Source organism: Neodiprion virginianus, chromosome 2 (genome assembly GCF_021901495.1).
Source record: "Neodiprion virginianus isolate iyNeoVirg1 chromosome 2, iyNeoVirg1.1, whole genome shotgun sequence".
Lineage (NCBI taxonomy): Eukaryota > Metazoa > Arthropoda > Insecta > Hymenoptera > Diprionidae > Neodiprion > Neodiprion virginianus.
The window spans coordinates 39,336,483-39,353,649 of NC_060878.1; the positions used below are offsets into that span (position 1 = coordinate 39,336,483).

Genomic DNA, 17,167 nt, shown 5'->3' on the forward strand with positions numbered 1-17,167 from the left:
GCGCTGGTTTGATTGCGCAAAAAGCTGGCCTCCCAAACCCGGTGACGAGAACGACATTGACGCATTGTATCAGAAAGAACAAGAAATGTCAGACACCATTGGCCAAGCCAATCGTGGTCACGGACAAGTGCCAGAATACGGAAACGGGGCAGACGTGAGTCTCCGAAGGATTTTTTTATCGCGCGGATGGATATGAAATTAACTCAATTTCTGCAATCCATTTTCTAAAAGAGAGAAGGGAACGAACGTTGAAGGCTCCGAAAAAGTTAACGTCGCGATTCAGGATGAACGCGAAACTTTGAATGGGAAGCGAGGTACGGAAGAAGCGGAGGTTCAGGATGAAGGTATCAGGTTACTTGGAACTCTGAATGAAATAAAATCGGAAGCACCATCGAGGCAAAGATCTTCATCATCCGAAGTTTTGAGCAACGTTGAAACGACCGAAGAAAGTCTAGAGTGAGTTTCGCGATATTTTAATTTCTCGATTTTAATGCTTAGAGCTTGAGGATTTAACACCGACGTTTTAGCATCGTCAGAAATGCCTCGCAGGAAGTTATTGTCGAGGAATATGATACTGTCATCGGTTCGGCGGCGTCACCCAGACTTTCAGAAGCGCCGGCCGAACAAGAAAGGTATTCACACGTTTCACCCGTAATTAGTGAAATTAACAAAAACGATCTGTGATTGATGTTCCGTAAGAACTCACGCGTTTTCATTCGAAAGTATAGCGCAATTGGGAAAGTCGACCGAGGCTCGACAGGGTCGAAGAGAAAAAGCTCCGTAAAACCCATGCCAATGAATTTCATTACTCCGCGAAGTTCGGAAAAAATAAACATTCCCCAAACCCAAAACACCGACGTCTCAGCTTCGAGTATCGATCAAGAATCTCAGGTTCCGTCGAGTTTAGAAATAAAAAACGATTTCGTGTGAGTTTCTCAGGTCAAAATTATTACGCGTATAAGAGAGGTAAAAATTTAAACGAAAATTAATCTCTTGCCGTTTCAGCCACAGTGAAAGCACGTCTCAAAGGAATATCTTTCAAAGGAATAACAAGGTTGAATCGATCGCATCTATCTGCACATCACCTTTTGAACGACTGAGGTGTGTACAATAACATTTTCTCACTAAAAACCAATTCAAAAAAAATAATGCAAGGCTGGTAGCAGTTAAGTCGTCTCAAGAAAGTGAAAAGTGACTTTCAGACGTAAAATACGCGACTCCAAAGTAACTGATCAGAGTTAAGTATTACGTAGTAATTAAGCAAGTGCTACCAACAGTGTTATTCGCCTCATCAGAAGTATTCCTATTTTCAATTATATCGCTGTTTCTTTGTTTTTTTTTTTTTTTTATTTTCTTTATTCTCTTTTTTCGCATTATGAAAATGTAACACTGTACACAAGATTTAGTAAATGAAAGACAAGTGGACAATAACTGTAATGGGAAAAAATTGTTCAACCACATTTTTTATACTCGAAACTTTAAATTAAACTGATGTATAAAATGATTCATAGTGAAAATAGTGACCGATGACCAGCCTTGTAAAATTTAATTTGACAGAAAAATTTTTAGAGAACGATTTATACGTGATTTTTAAGTAATTTGATCGATCGTTCTCAGTTCCACTTCTGCGAAGGTGAACCGACCTTCGGGCAGCCCGATTTGTTTGCCGGAAAGTAACAGGCGCAATTCCGATTCAAGGGAAACGATGAATTCGGTAAATTTGAATTCTCCAGCATGCTCTTTAATTGCAAATTTTTCTTCGACTACAAATATTTCTCACTATATGTTATTAATTACCTTACGGTCCTCAGATCGCTAGAATTTTGCTACTGCAGTCAATTCACGAGCTATTAATGCATGTACTGTTTTTTTTTAATAATAATTTTCTCTTTTCAATTATTAATTAGGTCTTCCAATCCCCGTGCAATTACTACAAAGATGTTTTTGGGAGATATATTTGCCGTCACTGTGCTCACAAGCACTTGATAAAGGTAATACGAGCTTGACCAGTTAACTAAACGACACTGCTCGCCTTTTTTTTTACTGATCGTAATCTTGCCTGTAATTTAATTTCAACGTTGACCTGAAAGATACCGCAGCGATGTACGGCCAAACCTGTAGGGGACATAAAATGCTGTTCGTGTTCTAGAACGATTTTTCATCGGGTGAGTAATCGAAATTTAACGATGTATTCGTTGTGAAAATAGAGAACTTCCGAGTAACGATTTATTAACTATTTGGTAAAATATCTGTATTCAGACCCCGAGTGATGGTCAATCGAAATGCAAAGGATGCTGCAAATGCAGATATGCAATGTACGAGGACAGTAAAAAATGACGCGTGAGATTTGAAAAAATACCACTGATTAACCCGCGCATTTGCACACGGATAACATATGTTAGATAATTTATTCACTGGTATAATTTATCTTTACGGAAGCAAGATCCGCTTCTTTGTAAATACTTCGATGAAGATTACGATAAGCCAGGTGAAAATTGTCAATTTATATAAAATGGCAACAGTTCCTATAACCCTACTACAGAAATAGAGTCAAGAAAAAAAATATATAATACTAAAAGTATAATAATACCATGTACAGTATTTTAATTTTCACACGGGTTAAAAACTAATAAAACTGATGAATTCAACTAATGCAGGGTCATCTTATTGTTCGAACTGGACACAGTAAATGCATGCAAAATAAATTACGACACAATGATACACGTAATTATAACAAGGGATTTATTAGTGTTTTAAAAATTGTATTTTGCATAAAAGAAGCACAAATATGAATGGGCGCTTATCAGACGCGGTATACAGATAGTTTAGAGTAATTAAAGAAGTAGACATAATGAAAGTACATACGGTTAAAATAAGCTTCGTGAAGCCCGTGCATTGCGTCCTGAAAGGTTACGCGGGCGCGTGTACAAAAATAATCATAATAATAATCGTAATGCTTGAAAAAATGGATGTATTAAATAATAAAAGTTTTTTATACGTATAGAAAATGGCAATTAGTTACACTTAATTAATAGTACATAGTTGAAACAATCAATTTTCACTTGGGCAAATATGATATGATAACGTAACGTTGTTAATAATAATTTGATAAAATTTCCTTATCGCCGTCGAAATAGCGTGTAAATCGAAAAACATGTACAGGGAGAACAAAAAAATCATTTGATAAACGTTGCATATCTGATAAATGAATCTTCCTTCATAAATTTCACATAAATACATACATAGTATTGTGCGGCAAAGCCGGTGGTATAATTACTATTTTGCATCGTGAAAAATTCGTGCATCTAAAGACCTGTAAAATACTGGCTGAAGTTGATCAGTACAGACATGGCATAATTTCAATTCACTAGATTGCGGAAAGAAACAGTATAATTCTATTAAAATAAGAATAGTAAAAATCGCTGCAGAGATGTACGGATAGATAATTAATGTCAGCCGTTCCCAAAACTGCCGAAAATCAATTTGACTTAAAATATACGTATAATGTTTTTAAAACAGTGCATGGTCGTTTTTATTATTTTTCTTTTTTTTTTCTTGTTGAATAATTGTTTCATTTATAGTCAGCGGAACTTGAATATCAATAATAGAAGTATGTTCACGGATTTATCAACAAGTATAGATAAAATAAAATGCCCGGTATCATAAACTTACCGCTTCATCGTGCAGTCACGGAAACGATACTCGGAGCGATTCAGTAATGATAGAAGTAAAAGATACATATATTATTGGAAATATTATAGAACAAGATTACTATTCATAGTTAGTATCTCTTGACTAATTTTGTCCCTTTATTAAAAGAGATCACTCATGCTTTCATCACAACAGTTTCACAACTTAAGCAACGTCTTTAGAAGTAAGGAAAAGTCAACCAATCCTCCTATCGCAAATATTACTACACCCTCACTTAAGATTAAAATTGTACTCTGTTCGTTACATTAAAGAACCAGCTTAATTACATATACAGGGTGTCCCTAAATTGCCTCCCACGGACTAGCCAGCATGATACCTCGTTAAAATCCAACCGAGAATTTCTTTTCCGGAAGCTCGTCCGACGCATAGTTTTTGAATTATAAGCGATAGCGCTAGGCCAATCAGAGTGCACCATTTCATCTAGATGTGCCGCCAAGGAAATTGCTGTTTTGTTCGTCTAGTTGAATTATTATTATTTGTTTACGAATTGAATATCGGCACCTCCCCTCTCTCGCTGCTGTATCCCTTATTCTTGAGGATGCGCTTCTGTTTACACACACAAGTGTGCACCCATGGATGTGCGGCCGGCAGCGTGTGCCGCGGCAACAATACCGAGGTCAGTGCCCGAGAAGGGGTACAGCAGCGAGAGAGGGGAGGTGCCGATATTTAATTCGTAAACAAATAATAATAATTCACCTAGACGAACAAAACAGCAATTTCCTTGGCGGCAAATCTAGATGAAATGGTGCACTCTGATTGGCCTAGCGCTATCGCTTATAATTCAAAAACTATGCGTCGGACGAGCTTCCGGAAAAGAAATTCTCGGTTGGATTTTAATGAGGTATCATGCTGGCTAGTCCGTGGGAGGCAATTTAGGGACACCCTGTATATCGCTAATCGGTAACGTTACCGAGTTATCGAAATCTGGTCAGATACGATTAGTTTAGGAACCTGAGATCCGTGTTGATTATTCTTTGGTGAATTATTAAAAAAATCACGTAATAGGCGTTAAAAAATCTTATTCAATAAAATGATGTACGATGCTCGTATAGATAACAGAACCGGAATGTAAAAGAACACAACAAAAAAAAAGAACAATAATCAGTGCATCTGGGGCAAACTCGCGTGAGATCTACTCAAAATCGGCCTGCCTGCCTTGGGTGGGTTTTCAAAATTTGAAGTTTTTTTGTTCTGGAATTGAGCGGGCGCGATGCGGCAACAGGCGGCCTGGGCGATATTAGCGAGAGTTTTTTCCCCCGTGTGAAAAAGATTTCGCAAGTTATTCTGGCGGTTGTGGCTCGGTATGAAGACGGGCTGCGATTGATCGGTCAAAAATTCCTGGCCTAAGTAAGTCGCGAGTGAATTGCCGCTGGAAGCGAGTCTGCACGAATTCGTGTTGAAATAGTCCGGATTAAAGTCGCAGGCGTTATACGCAAGCTGTGCGGAAATCCAATCTCTCCCATCGTTCAGGTTATTCAAGTTCATGCAATTCGGGTTCATTTGATATCCGTGTTCTTGAGAAACGGCCGCCATTTTTCCACGCTGATGAAAATTCTGCGCACGCTGATTATTGCATCGCCCTGTGGCCGAGTTTTTGTTGTTCTTATCTAACACCAGCGAGTTTATACCAATATTGCGATTCTGCGTGAGCATCGAACGCCCATTTTCCCGACCTGAAGGCGGCGCGAAGTTCGCAAAATTAAAACTGTTCACAGCGATAGTCTGCCAATCGTTCTGCCTACAGACACTAGAAATCAAATTCGATCGCGTCATTGTCGCAGCCTTAGCCGCGGACTTTGTTAATCCGGAATTTTTTTCGCCGAACTGCTTCTGCAGCAGATTAGAAAAACCATCACCGCGCTTGTTATTCAAGGGCGTACCAATAGTCCGGGAAAACTTTTCCCCACCGAATTCAATTGGTCCTTGAACGTTATCATCGAGCAGATTAGAACCTGCGTAAACGGTACCCTCGCTCTGCTCAAACGCAAAATTCTTTTTGCCTCGATTTACCCGCGATTTCTGTTCGCCTTCACGTCCAGTTTTCCGGTTTTTCGCACCGAAATTATTATCGACCTCAAACTGAATCTCACCGTCTATTTTCTCCTGCTGTGAATTAGATTCGTCAAAGCAATTATCAGCGAAGTTATTATCCAAGCTATGATTAACTTGATCATCGATATTGCCGTGAGAATTCCCGCCAAAAGTGTAATTCTCGAACAAATTCAAAGACTCGTAACCTTCCTGCACATTGGCAAAAAGATTTCCGCCCCCCGCAGCAACGGTGCGATTTTTTTCTTCTCCAATGGACAGCCGGTCAAAGTTTAATAAATTATTCACCGCTACGCCGACCGTCCCAAATTCGGAATTTGCCCCTTCAGTGCCTTGACTGGAGGAAGCGGAAGATTCGGAGGAAGAGGAGCCGCCGTTGAGCTCGAACGAGGAATTTCTTCCGGGTGCTTTGCCAGAAATTTTCGCCATTTCCGCGTAAGCTTGGCCTAAACTTTGTTGCGGAATAAATTCGAGACTGCCGCAAATTATTTTATTCGCCTCGCCGGCTGCAGAGTTGAGATAACTCCTGATGGCGCCGATCGTGCAACCCGCCTGCTTCAAGTGAGACGCCGATTGCCTACCGCGCGGCGCACCTCGATCCGACTGAAGATAGGCGCGGATGCTGTGATCCAGGAACTCGTCACGAGCCTTTCGCCGGTTTTGGTAGCGTTTCGTCTCGTTGCCGACGAATGATCTCGATATTTCGATGCTCCCATCCTCGTCGACGGTTCCGGTTTCCTCGATCTGCCGTGATTTTTTTTTATTTTTTTATCATTTTAGAGAGGGGAGAGAAACGTTTGAATAAGAGCGAAAAACAACCTTTTTTATTCATTTCGTTCCACGAGATTTGGCAAAGTAATCGTGAGTATTTGGATTTCGTGTTTGTGACAAAATAGTGAAATACGTACATTGGGTCAAGGAATGTTTACTCCGTGCGATGTTTATGCTGTTTGGCGATAAGCCAATTCCGTCAGAACTCGCCAGTCTGACCTGTGAACCAGTCGAGACGACGCGCGATTATTATTGCAAAACGGTGGGGGGTCCTTATCGTAGTTTCAAACGAGCTTTATTGTCAAGATTATACAGAGTATGGATGATAGATCGAGAAGTATTTGCGGGAGGTAACTATAAGCGAGGAGAGGGTGAAACGTAACGATTTTTTTTTATCGAATTGCATTAAAATAGATCTCTGACGATACCACATGTAACTGAGAATTATTCTCGCAGACTGATTTTCGATTGATTAAAATTAGAATTCTAGAACCTAACATCTTCTAATCTAACACCATCGGTCAATTTTTTCTGTTGTAATTCCGAAAGCAAAAATTCAAATTTGCATAGACTAAGAACAATATGCTGAGCCGGTCATTCGGTTTCTTTTTTTTACATATCGTTATTTTAAACCCGTAATTTTTTCGGTTATAAATAACGCGAGGGCTAAGATGATTTGAAACAGTGCAGATGTTGTGTATAAAATGTGAATATAAACAATGTAAAACAAAACAACTAAACGAACATCAGAGGTTACGAACCATTTCTGCCTTGGCGAGATGAAGCCAGAGCCAGCGCCATGTGCGGAACTTGTTTTGATCACTGAAGTTAAACTGCATTTCTTTTGAGGCATAACGAGTTGAAAGTGGACTCCGATAATTGCAGAACTCTGAGTCACTGCTTTTTGCCACGGATTCACTCATTTTTACCGAAGAGAAATAAAGGCAAGTGTAAACGAATATCCGAAACTGCGTTCAAAAGAGTTTCTCCGCCGCACGACACTCTCGAACACCGATCAGCTGACTGACGCACCGACGCCGGCTTCTCTACTGATTCGGGGGAAAAACGACGCCAGCGACGCCTAACTTCAGACGCCAGAACGCAACTTGCCGGAGGGCGTCGCGGCGCGAGCGCCGTTCGATATTCAAACGTGATGTTTGTTCTCATCGCCGGCAATTGCGTTGTAAATGTTACGAAACTGAAAGTAGACCAGCTTGCAAGTTTTACAAATAATCCGAAGACGTATTTTGCTGCTTATTGCAAAAATCTAGATACTTCTTTGGTAAATTGAAAATTCAAAGAAATTTTATTAGAGTTTAAGATACTCTTTGCCGCGTTCTGATAGAATTTCTATCGATTGCTAGTACTTCTAGAATATAATAGAATGATTAAACTTCATCAGAATTGTTCGACATTATCAAATCTTGATAACGCATCGGAATTTTGTGTAACGGAGAAAATTTTAAATCGTCAATCTTGAATTGACTACGGCTGCTATACTATAAAACTTTTTACTTCAGTTTGGCTAGGCGCAAGATATAATACCTGTATATCAATAAATTGTTCATATTTTAAGTACATGCATTTCACGAAAAATTTAGTAGTTCGTCTTCTAATTTATGAAACGCGTTAAATGCGGCTTTACGAATATGAAATTTTTCAACTCTACTGATTTTTACTGTTGCTTAAAAATTTCTTCGCCATTTTCAGTTTTCCCTTTAGTATTGAATCAGCACAGGAGCTGTGATTCATTTCACCTTTTCTATTAATATCTAGGTTGCGATATGAAATTCACTTCTCTTTAATATTTTTCAAATTTTTCAACTGCATAAATTTTGGTGGAATTTTGTCTATGCTGTTCTAATTCTTATTCCATTTTGGAAAAAACAATACGAAGAACTTTTCAATGAATATTTTATCGCATTTAAAATTTAGGGAAATGTATTACAAAAAGGGTGATAAAAAGTTGCAATTTTACAGCACTTTAACCAAAGCCACTGGGAATATTAACATTCCTCAGTTGTCTGTATAAGAATAGTAGATGGTATTGTCTTCGAGAGGGACTGAGGTCAGTTGAAGAAAAGAAACGAACTAAAACGATGAAAAATTAAAAGGGGGAAAAAGCTAAAGAGAAAAAAAAAATTGAATCGAAAATCCCCACGTTCCATTTTTGCGTGGGAATAATTATTCCTATTCTGCATGTATCTTCGTCAACATATTCAGGGTCACTTCTCGCTCTCGGGTCTTGGATTCCCTTTCATTTTGTCACAAACACGTAATCCGTATGTGAACGGCTGTCGTCGAGATAACGAGCTTCATGTTATATACATATTACTTTACAGAACACAATACGGATGACCACACGTATAAGATTCTGCGTAAATTGCAGGTCAAGTTCAACGAAGTATCGTTCTAGCATATACGCATCACGTGTATAATTTAAATTTGACAATGTAACTTGACGTGCTTTACCCCGCAATTTTCAGCCAATGACAAACAATATTTCAAACTTCTCACAAGACCAAATTTTCAAAGTGATTACTCCGCCATCTCGTTAATTTATACCAACTCTATCCAAGTTACACAATGTTCCACCAATGACTGGGGGTGTACGAGACTGGAACTAAGAACTTAGAAAGGACGTCAAAATTCATTTACCACTTTTTTAAAATCTATTTCATCCTTGCTTCAAAATTATTTATACGGTTTTGGAAAAATCTCTAAATTCCACGTTTCTGCAGAGTAGAAGAAGCTGCTTTCTCAACTTCGTTTCCCCCACGTCATTGGTAGAAAAATGTTTAGGATAAAAATAGGAAATAATTTTTTTCAAATAACGTCACAAATATAGCTCACCACGTTCGAAGGGTACATGCCGGGATGTGCCCAGTCTATGCTGACCTCGGCACCGCCAAAGAGCGTCGCTCTTTCAGGTACGAGTCTCCTTCGTGCCATGGCTGCGCCGCGGTGCGTTTTGTACGAAATAAGCGCGTACCTCGCCTGATCCTCGACGTTTCTGTAGACCGAGACCTGGCCGACGTCGTCAGTGATGTCGTAAATTTTCTGTAATTGTTTAGTAAAAATAAAAAAAAAAAAAGGAACAGAATCAGTATTGACAAATATTCTTCGTCCTTTGTTTTTTCTCTCTATCGGCAGAACTTTCTACACACAGCAACGGTAAAACGAACATTTGATAACGTGAACTACAAAATCACCGAGTTCACGAATTTTCGCAAATCTTTGTGCGAAAAAATAAAGGAAGCCTCGTTGAATTCCGTTTTATTGCGTAATTTCCGGAATTGTGAAATTGTAATTTTACTGATAAAAAAAAAAAGGTGTTTGGTCAATTCTTTTCACGGCAAGCAAACAACGTTAACGATAGGATTCTGTTGTAGGTATAACAAACGAATGAAATTTTTCTTTACACCCCAATGTGCGAAATATTTGTTGCGAACCGTCCACTCACGGTTTCACGTAAAAATTTACGCATCGCACTTATAATACGTTGATTTAACACGCGCTACGGTATTTCAAGTCCATTTACGTGTTAATTCGAGAGACAATACACATCGTGCAATACATGGTGATCCTGGTTAGCGGACAGTCTCTATTTAGCATAATTTTCTCAACAATAAATGAGCCCTGTTTTGCAAGCATTGCCAAGTGTTTTGAATAATTCTATAATTATGGTCAATTGCAATATTTCTTTCTTCCAACGACGATGAAACGTAAGTAATGCTACTTTGCTTATTTTATACGGCGCGTAAGAAGGAGAACGAGCACACGGAGCTTCGGGTTTCGAATATTAATTACGAACTCCCGTCAAAACACGCAACTCTGGAGTCCAACATTGTCTGCGTCGAGATTTATCGTGTTTACGTCCTCAACCTTTTCCCTCGCTCGTCACTCTATATCGGTAGGTAGGTAGTCAGTTGCAGCTAGGAGTCGTCGACATTTGGCCAGTGTAACCGTGTACGCTCACACATACATATTCGATACGTCATTGTTACAGCTGCATGAACTTATTGTTGCGGAAATTTACCAGAGCTAATAAAAATTTGAAGAATATTCCAGTTCTCTTCAAGGAAATCAAGATATGTACTGCAAACTATTTTTATTACACGTTTCACGATATAAATAGTTTTAGAAATACGATTGAAGAGATTCAAGTTTTTGAAAATCAATGTGAAGAAGCTTTCGAAAATAATTACTATCTCGGAACTTGACAATATTGTTATTCTTAGTACAGGAAACAGATTTTCGAATCTTGACTTTTAGTAAACTGTGTAATTTTGAGAATTTTAAAAAAAGGTTATAAAAAAAAATACTTCGAACTTGCTGTTGTCATAATTACGTACATGTATAACATTACAGATGCTAATTTGTCACGATTTTGAGGTTCACAACGTTAACGTAAAGAAACATGTGACAACGATCATTATTCTGCAACTTTATAACTACTTTATAAATAGATTGCGATTGCAAAACAAGTGTGCCCAATCTTTATGTGAGCCGTAAATTCACGGTTTACCGCATGACGTAAGGTTATGAAATATGTATCAAATTAACGACTTTTCATGAGGTTGAAATCCACAACTCGCTGAGAAAAATCGTTATTACGGATCTTGCGGATTGTCTGAAAGTCAGTAAATCGCGCGATAACTGATAAGGAACATAAAACCCGCTGCTATTAAGTAAAGTCAGTTATTTCAGAGTAAATTATAAGTACAAAGGTAAAAAGTGAAACGTTCTTTCAATACTTCGTTACATCGACGTCTGCACAAACTTCAACTTCGTGATTTCTTTTCGAAATGCTTATTTATACAAATGCAATGAAGCGTAACTTGAGCCCAACAATTTTTCACGCATGTTAAAAATACTCGATTATCGAACGATGGGAAAAATAAGGGGTCCGACAAAATCCGTATTTTCTTAATTTTACTGCGATTTTAAAGAAACTAAAATTTCGAATTATGAATGTGTTTTTGCTTTATTACGGTTTACCGAATTTCAGACAATTGCAAGGTCGGGAAATAACGGTTTTTCTTCAGCATGAATCGTAACCATAAACGTTACCAACTTCAACATGTTCAAATATCCAAGTTCGCGTGTCACAAACGTGAGAAATAGCTTAACAGCGCGAGTCTGTACGCAATTCTAAAAAAAAAAACAGGCCAACGAATTTTCATATGCCGGAAAAAAATAAAGAAATGGCATGAATTGTACAAAATCGGAATAGTAAATTCGTAGAATTCACAACGGAATGAACTTCGTAAAGTTGACGTAAAAACTAATTTTCAATGAAAAAAAAAAGTCTCAAATTGACCAATCTGTTTTTAAAAAACAAAATCAATTCAGATTTTGAAAATTAAACTTCTTTGAAGTCGTTCTAAATCTTCAAACCAACGATCTTACAATTAATTTCAATATTTCGTTACTTCAACGTTACCAACTTCGATCCGATGAATTCACGCCATTTCCTTACTTCTTCGCTTCCGCGTCAAATGAAAAAAGGCACCGGTGTGTTTTCGTTAACAATTGCGTAAGCAATGGTGAAACCCTTAGGTATCCTCGTTTAAGAACTCACCCTGATCACCGTTTCCGAGGCCACGTCTGTTGGCAATTGACCAACGTAAAGCCGGCAGTTGTTGATGCTGGCAACGACGCCGATCCTCCTTCCAGGTCGTATCTCGAAATTGTCGAGCTCCCGGATGGCCTTCTGGGCGAACTCGGGCTTTCCGAACATCACGAAGCAGTATCCCCTGTTCGTCCCGGAGAAGTCCATCATCAGCCTTATTTCGTAGACCTCGCCCATCCGACGGAATATCGGATAAATCTCGTGCTCGTAGAGGGTCCTCGGTATCTTACCGACGAATACCTCGCATCCCGGTCCGGGTGGTGGTCCCTTCCACCCAGGAGGAGGTCCGCCCAGCTTTCGCTGTCCGTTAATCTGCGTCATATTGAACCGCGAGTCCGTAACGAGCTGGAGAACCAGCCTGTTCGTCTCGACTTGATCCTCCAGGCTCATCCGTGTCTCGCGTTGATTCCGCATACGCGTTACGTCCGCTTCCTCATCGCCTACGGATTTTTCCATCCGATCCGGAGGTGGTGGTGGAGGTCCGGAAGGTTCTGCGGCATCCGCGCGATCCTCGCTCGGGTGATTCCGCATACTTTTGAGCTTGTCGGTTTGTTTTTATTTCACCCGTGTAACGATCGCTCGTCCTTGTTTATCGCGATGCGTAATCCTCTTCCTCCCGGATCAGGTGTAGGTAAAAATAATAGTTATTAGAAAATAAGCGATGTTGAAAAAAAAGGTTCAATTATTATTTCACTACCCGTTACAGGATTCGATAAATTGATTTCGTAATATCCGATGTGAAGAATGGTTACAGTTTGGTTATTACTCTAGCAATATGAATTGATTTTAAATCCGCTTTGCAAAACTACGCGTCGCGGAGGATAGTCGGTTTAATACACTTCGTTTACTTCGCTGTATTATATCAATTGATTAGCATCGTTATTATCCTTGTATAGATTTATTCGCACCGCGCAATGATCACGTTTAACTGTAAAAAAAGAAAAAAGAAATTGATAGAGGAACTAAAAAAGTCAAGAGTCAAGACGCCACTGCACCGTTTGAAATCGCCGCCAATAATCGACAGAAAACCAACCAGACCCTCACCACAACAGGTGTCACGTGCTACTGACCCCGTGTTTCAGCCCTCCCGGTTTATATGGGTCGGACATCCTCGCCGTTCGCCGGGAATCGCCGCTGCTCCTGCCGCCTCCTGATTGGTCGAGATCCTCGACCGAGGGCTCGGATCCTCGGGGTGGCCGCTACATCTAACGGCGAATATCGATAGCTGTTAGTTGATCGCCTCGATAATATCGATGTTGATTATTTCGTACGATAATTCCGATAATAATATGATGAATATTCAACAGGGGATGACGGGTGGAAAAATAAAAGCGATATGTAATTGTTTAAACATAAAATGATAAAAAAGTACCCGATTATTCTTCCTCACTGTTGGTTTTATCTTATTATTAATCTAACGTTCTGGAATAATTATTAATTAATTGAAAAAATGAGCTCACTTGTATTTACGAAAAAATAGGTTGTAGGTAATATTTCTATAGTTTTCTGCACGATTAACACGAGCCCAAATATTTATCGAATAAATGAAAATCTGATTGAATTATTATTATTATTATTATTATTATTTTTGTTCGTTCAAACTTGGATAAAAGACTTGAATTTTATTTCTTTTCATCACTTTTGGTGATGTAAGAAAAATATTAGTTTTTATTAGAATCTTCACGTCTTCGAGCCTCTGGAATCCGGAAAACAATTTTTTAGCCAAATGTCGGGCTGTCCGACAAAGTCCCGCGATGATATAGGAAACGGCTGGATAGAAAAACCTGAAACATACTGGATTTTACAACGAAATGATGGGCGTGAAAAATTGCCATGTCGCGTTTAATTTGAACGCCCGATTCTACCGGAAACGAATTGATTCTCAATGTTTAACCTTTTTCCAAGCAAACGATTATGTATTTCCGAGTTTAAATATATGTATATATATATTTTTTTAATTAACAAAATTTTTGTTTTTTCTTCTTCCAATGCTTTTTCATTCGGCCGTTTTCGAGATCTTCGCAGAAGTTCGTCGGACAGAACGGCCAATTCTTCTCTTTTCGTGGAGGTGAAAAGTATCACAAAAAAAACTCTTATTCCAATTTTTTTTTTGCGATTTTTTACTCTCCTCAATACTTGTGCGAAAATTTCGATAACAAAGCAACTCATTACTCATAACACACAAATAAAACAATACAGGATTTTGTTGGAAATATTACTTATAAATTCTCAGCTATAAATCAAACTATGCATCGAAATGCAAGCCTTTATAAATCAAGTAGAGCCTCTTAATTTCGGTAATTGTAAGATTATACTATACATAGATTAGTTTCAGTATTTCACTAAAGTGTTGCAGTAAACAGATATTGAAACAGATTCGTGTATTATATTCTACACGCAGAAAGGAATAGAGGTCATTGAACCCATCGATGCAGTTCGATTTCAGTCTGCGTTTGCTTTACTAAATTGTACAATATTATTGAAACTTGATATTGGCATACAACGAGACGTCGATTAAAAAAAATATACGTATCTATATGCATTATGTGCACGTGTTCAACGCGCGTAACGGTCAATTACAATGTTATATCTAATGAACCTGTCACAATTAAATTACCATATTAACCGTCGTCGTTCCATGCTCACCCGAGGTTTTCTGGTTTACATATGCATACAATGTTGTCTATCATCCACGTAATTTTGTTTCCATACTTCGTCCAACGAGAGAATAGACTTAAAATCGCAAGAAAACTCGTCCGTTTCGGTCAGATCTACGCCTACGGAACGGCCGTTCAGGAGCCACAAGATAACAAATGTAACGGTTACTGGAAATAATCGAGAGTTACCCTCAAAACGCAGTTATTCAAAAAGTGATTAGTGATACATAGAGTGGCAGCAGCACGAGAGGAGGAAATACGATTATCTCCGGTGAAGAAAAATAAAAGAGGCCAGGTAAATACGGATAAACGAACAGTAGTATTTCATTATTTGTTGTTTACTGTCATTTAATGCTTTTGGTTTTCGTTGTTTCGATTTCAGGTGGTCCATGAAAATCAGAAAGTTATTGTTCTGAATATTTACAAAACATTGAAGGAAGACGATCCAAAAATGTCATACGAACAGACGATGGCTAAACTAACAATAAGCCGAATGACGGAAATCGAAAAATGCAGCACCAAAAAGATTACGGTAAATTACAACAGGACTGGTCACGTGTCAGAACAAAATTTGAAAAAACCTCGCTTTTCTGTAAAAGATAAGATCGACGAGTTCGATAAAAATGCGATACGGCGAAAGGTTCGTGATTTTTATCGAAATAAGGAAATGCCAACAGTGGATAAATTTTTACAAGCCGTGAACGACGAAACGTTATGTGCAACATTAGAAATATTAAGATTGCGCATTATATTGCGTTCGAATTATTCCACCTATCTTTTTTTCTAAATAAAAATAATCCACGGTGCCCGAACTGTACGTATACGATACTGGGGAGAGTCGTTCTAATTAGTGATTCGAAAATCAAGATTCGAACAATTCATCTTTCGTTATTTCCATTTTCGCATACTTGATATTTCGATATATCAGCCATTCGAAATATTCACCCTTTCAAGTTTTGACCCTCACCCCCAACGCATAGGTGTGACAAATAAGTCCAGCATAAATTAGGCACAGAGTCATCCATGTGCAGATATAACGAACACACATGTGAAGAAGAACAATGAGTCGTCTGTACTTTTTGCGTACGCACACGCGTTGCGTGGAAATGATCCTTTCAAAGTCACCGCATCTTTGTCGCAATATTTTTTTATTTTTTTTTCTTATTCTTACCGCCCACCTATTTCACAGAGACGATACGCGAAGACTGCTGCAGCGCTTCTGACTGACGTTCGTCACAGGTTAGTACATGTACAGTGTAAGTTTGTGCCAATGTCGGTTGTGCAATATCTCGTCAACCGTTCGCAGCCTGTATCTGCAGGCACAATGTACCTGCTATACCTGGCGAGGAAGCGCTATGAGCTACAAACTGCGAATGGATTACGAAATCCGTGCGACAATGGCTCGAGGCTGTTGGATGAAAATCGCTAAATACGGTTCTATTAAATACTCGAGGCGTTTTTCCGACCGTTACACATGTAATGCGAGAACAGTGATTTACACGTGTGGCAATAAAACTGCTACGCCAAGAAATTTATTTGCGGATGCGCGGGAGCGTTTTTTTTTTTTTTTATTTCTTTCCAATTTCCTTACTCCTAAATCCTACGGCAATGAACGTAATTCGCTAAACAAACGGAATGACTTACAGAATCAATCACACCGCACCTCTGGTGAAGAGAAAAAGAGACTGCAATTAGAGCCTTGTCGATTCAACTTTCATCGATTATATCGCGGCCCGGTCCGTTTGTCCTCGCCGTTATATCTTTTTTCATTCTATTTAACCTCGGGTATTATAATTAGACCTACTATATCGAATAACAAATACCTCACTTGAAATACTTAATAATTCATTGATCTGAAAATCGATCGCCATGTGTAAGTATCACATGGAGGTCTATGACCAGCCTGAGAGATATGAATTTGGTCTTTTAAATTTTATTATTACAATTTAAGTTGCAAACCTTTCGTAAATACTTGCTACAGTAAACTTCAAACTAGTTAAAACAAGTAGTTCATTGGACCCAAGGTCTTCCCTGTTTGTGGTTTTATATTCAGACAAATCGTGTCACGGGGGCAATTAAATTTGTAGCATACGCATGTCCAATATTGTTTCGTTATACTTGCGCGAGTAAAAATTTCCATTATCAAGTGTTCAATCCTTGAATCTCAAGATCGCGAGAATTTTCACTTCAACGTTACACTCGACCTAATATAATAATTAGCGCGTAAAAATTGAGATTCTCGTGAATTCTGAAACCGTATTGCAATGTCTTCATTACTGGAACGTGGTATTAAATAATATTCTTGCCAACAATGAAATTTGAAATTTCCTTTCCGGCGTAAAAA

At 38.6% G+C, this 17,167-nt stretch overlaps 1 protein-coding gene across 4 annotated transcripts in view; it reads right to left on the reverse strand.

Annotated features, from left to right (window-relative positions):
• Positions 1-13,765, reverse strand: part of LOC124298115 (adenylosuccinate lyase) — a 35,519-nt gene extending 21,754 nt beyond the window's left edge. The window contains exons 1-4 of one of the 4 annotated variants that reach the window (XM_046749736.1): positions 13,627-13,765; positions 12,116-13,371; positions 9,385-9,591; positions 4,604-6,504 (exon numbers count right to left, since the gene is read on the reverse strand). In XM_046749736.1, coding sequence (XP_046605692.1) covers positions 4,813-6,504; positions 9,385-9,591; positions 12,116-12,697 — 2,481 coding nt within the window. In that variant the 5' untranslated portion in view covers positions 12,698-13,371; positions 13,627-13,765 and the 3' untranslated portion in view covers positions 4,604-4,812. Of the gene's footprint in view, positions 1-4,603; positions 6,505-6,664; positions 6,751-7,292; positions 7,764-9,384; positions 9,592-12,115; positions 13,372-13,626 lie in introns of those variants that run through there. The other 3 variants (XM_046749738.1, XM_046749737.1, XM_046749740.1) reach the window with 3 other exon arrangements.
• Positions 13,766-17,167: the final 3,402 nt, after the last annotated feature.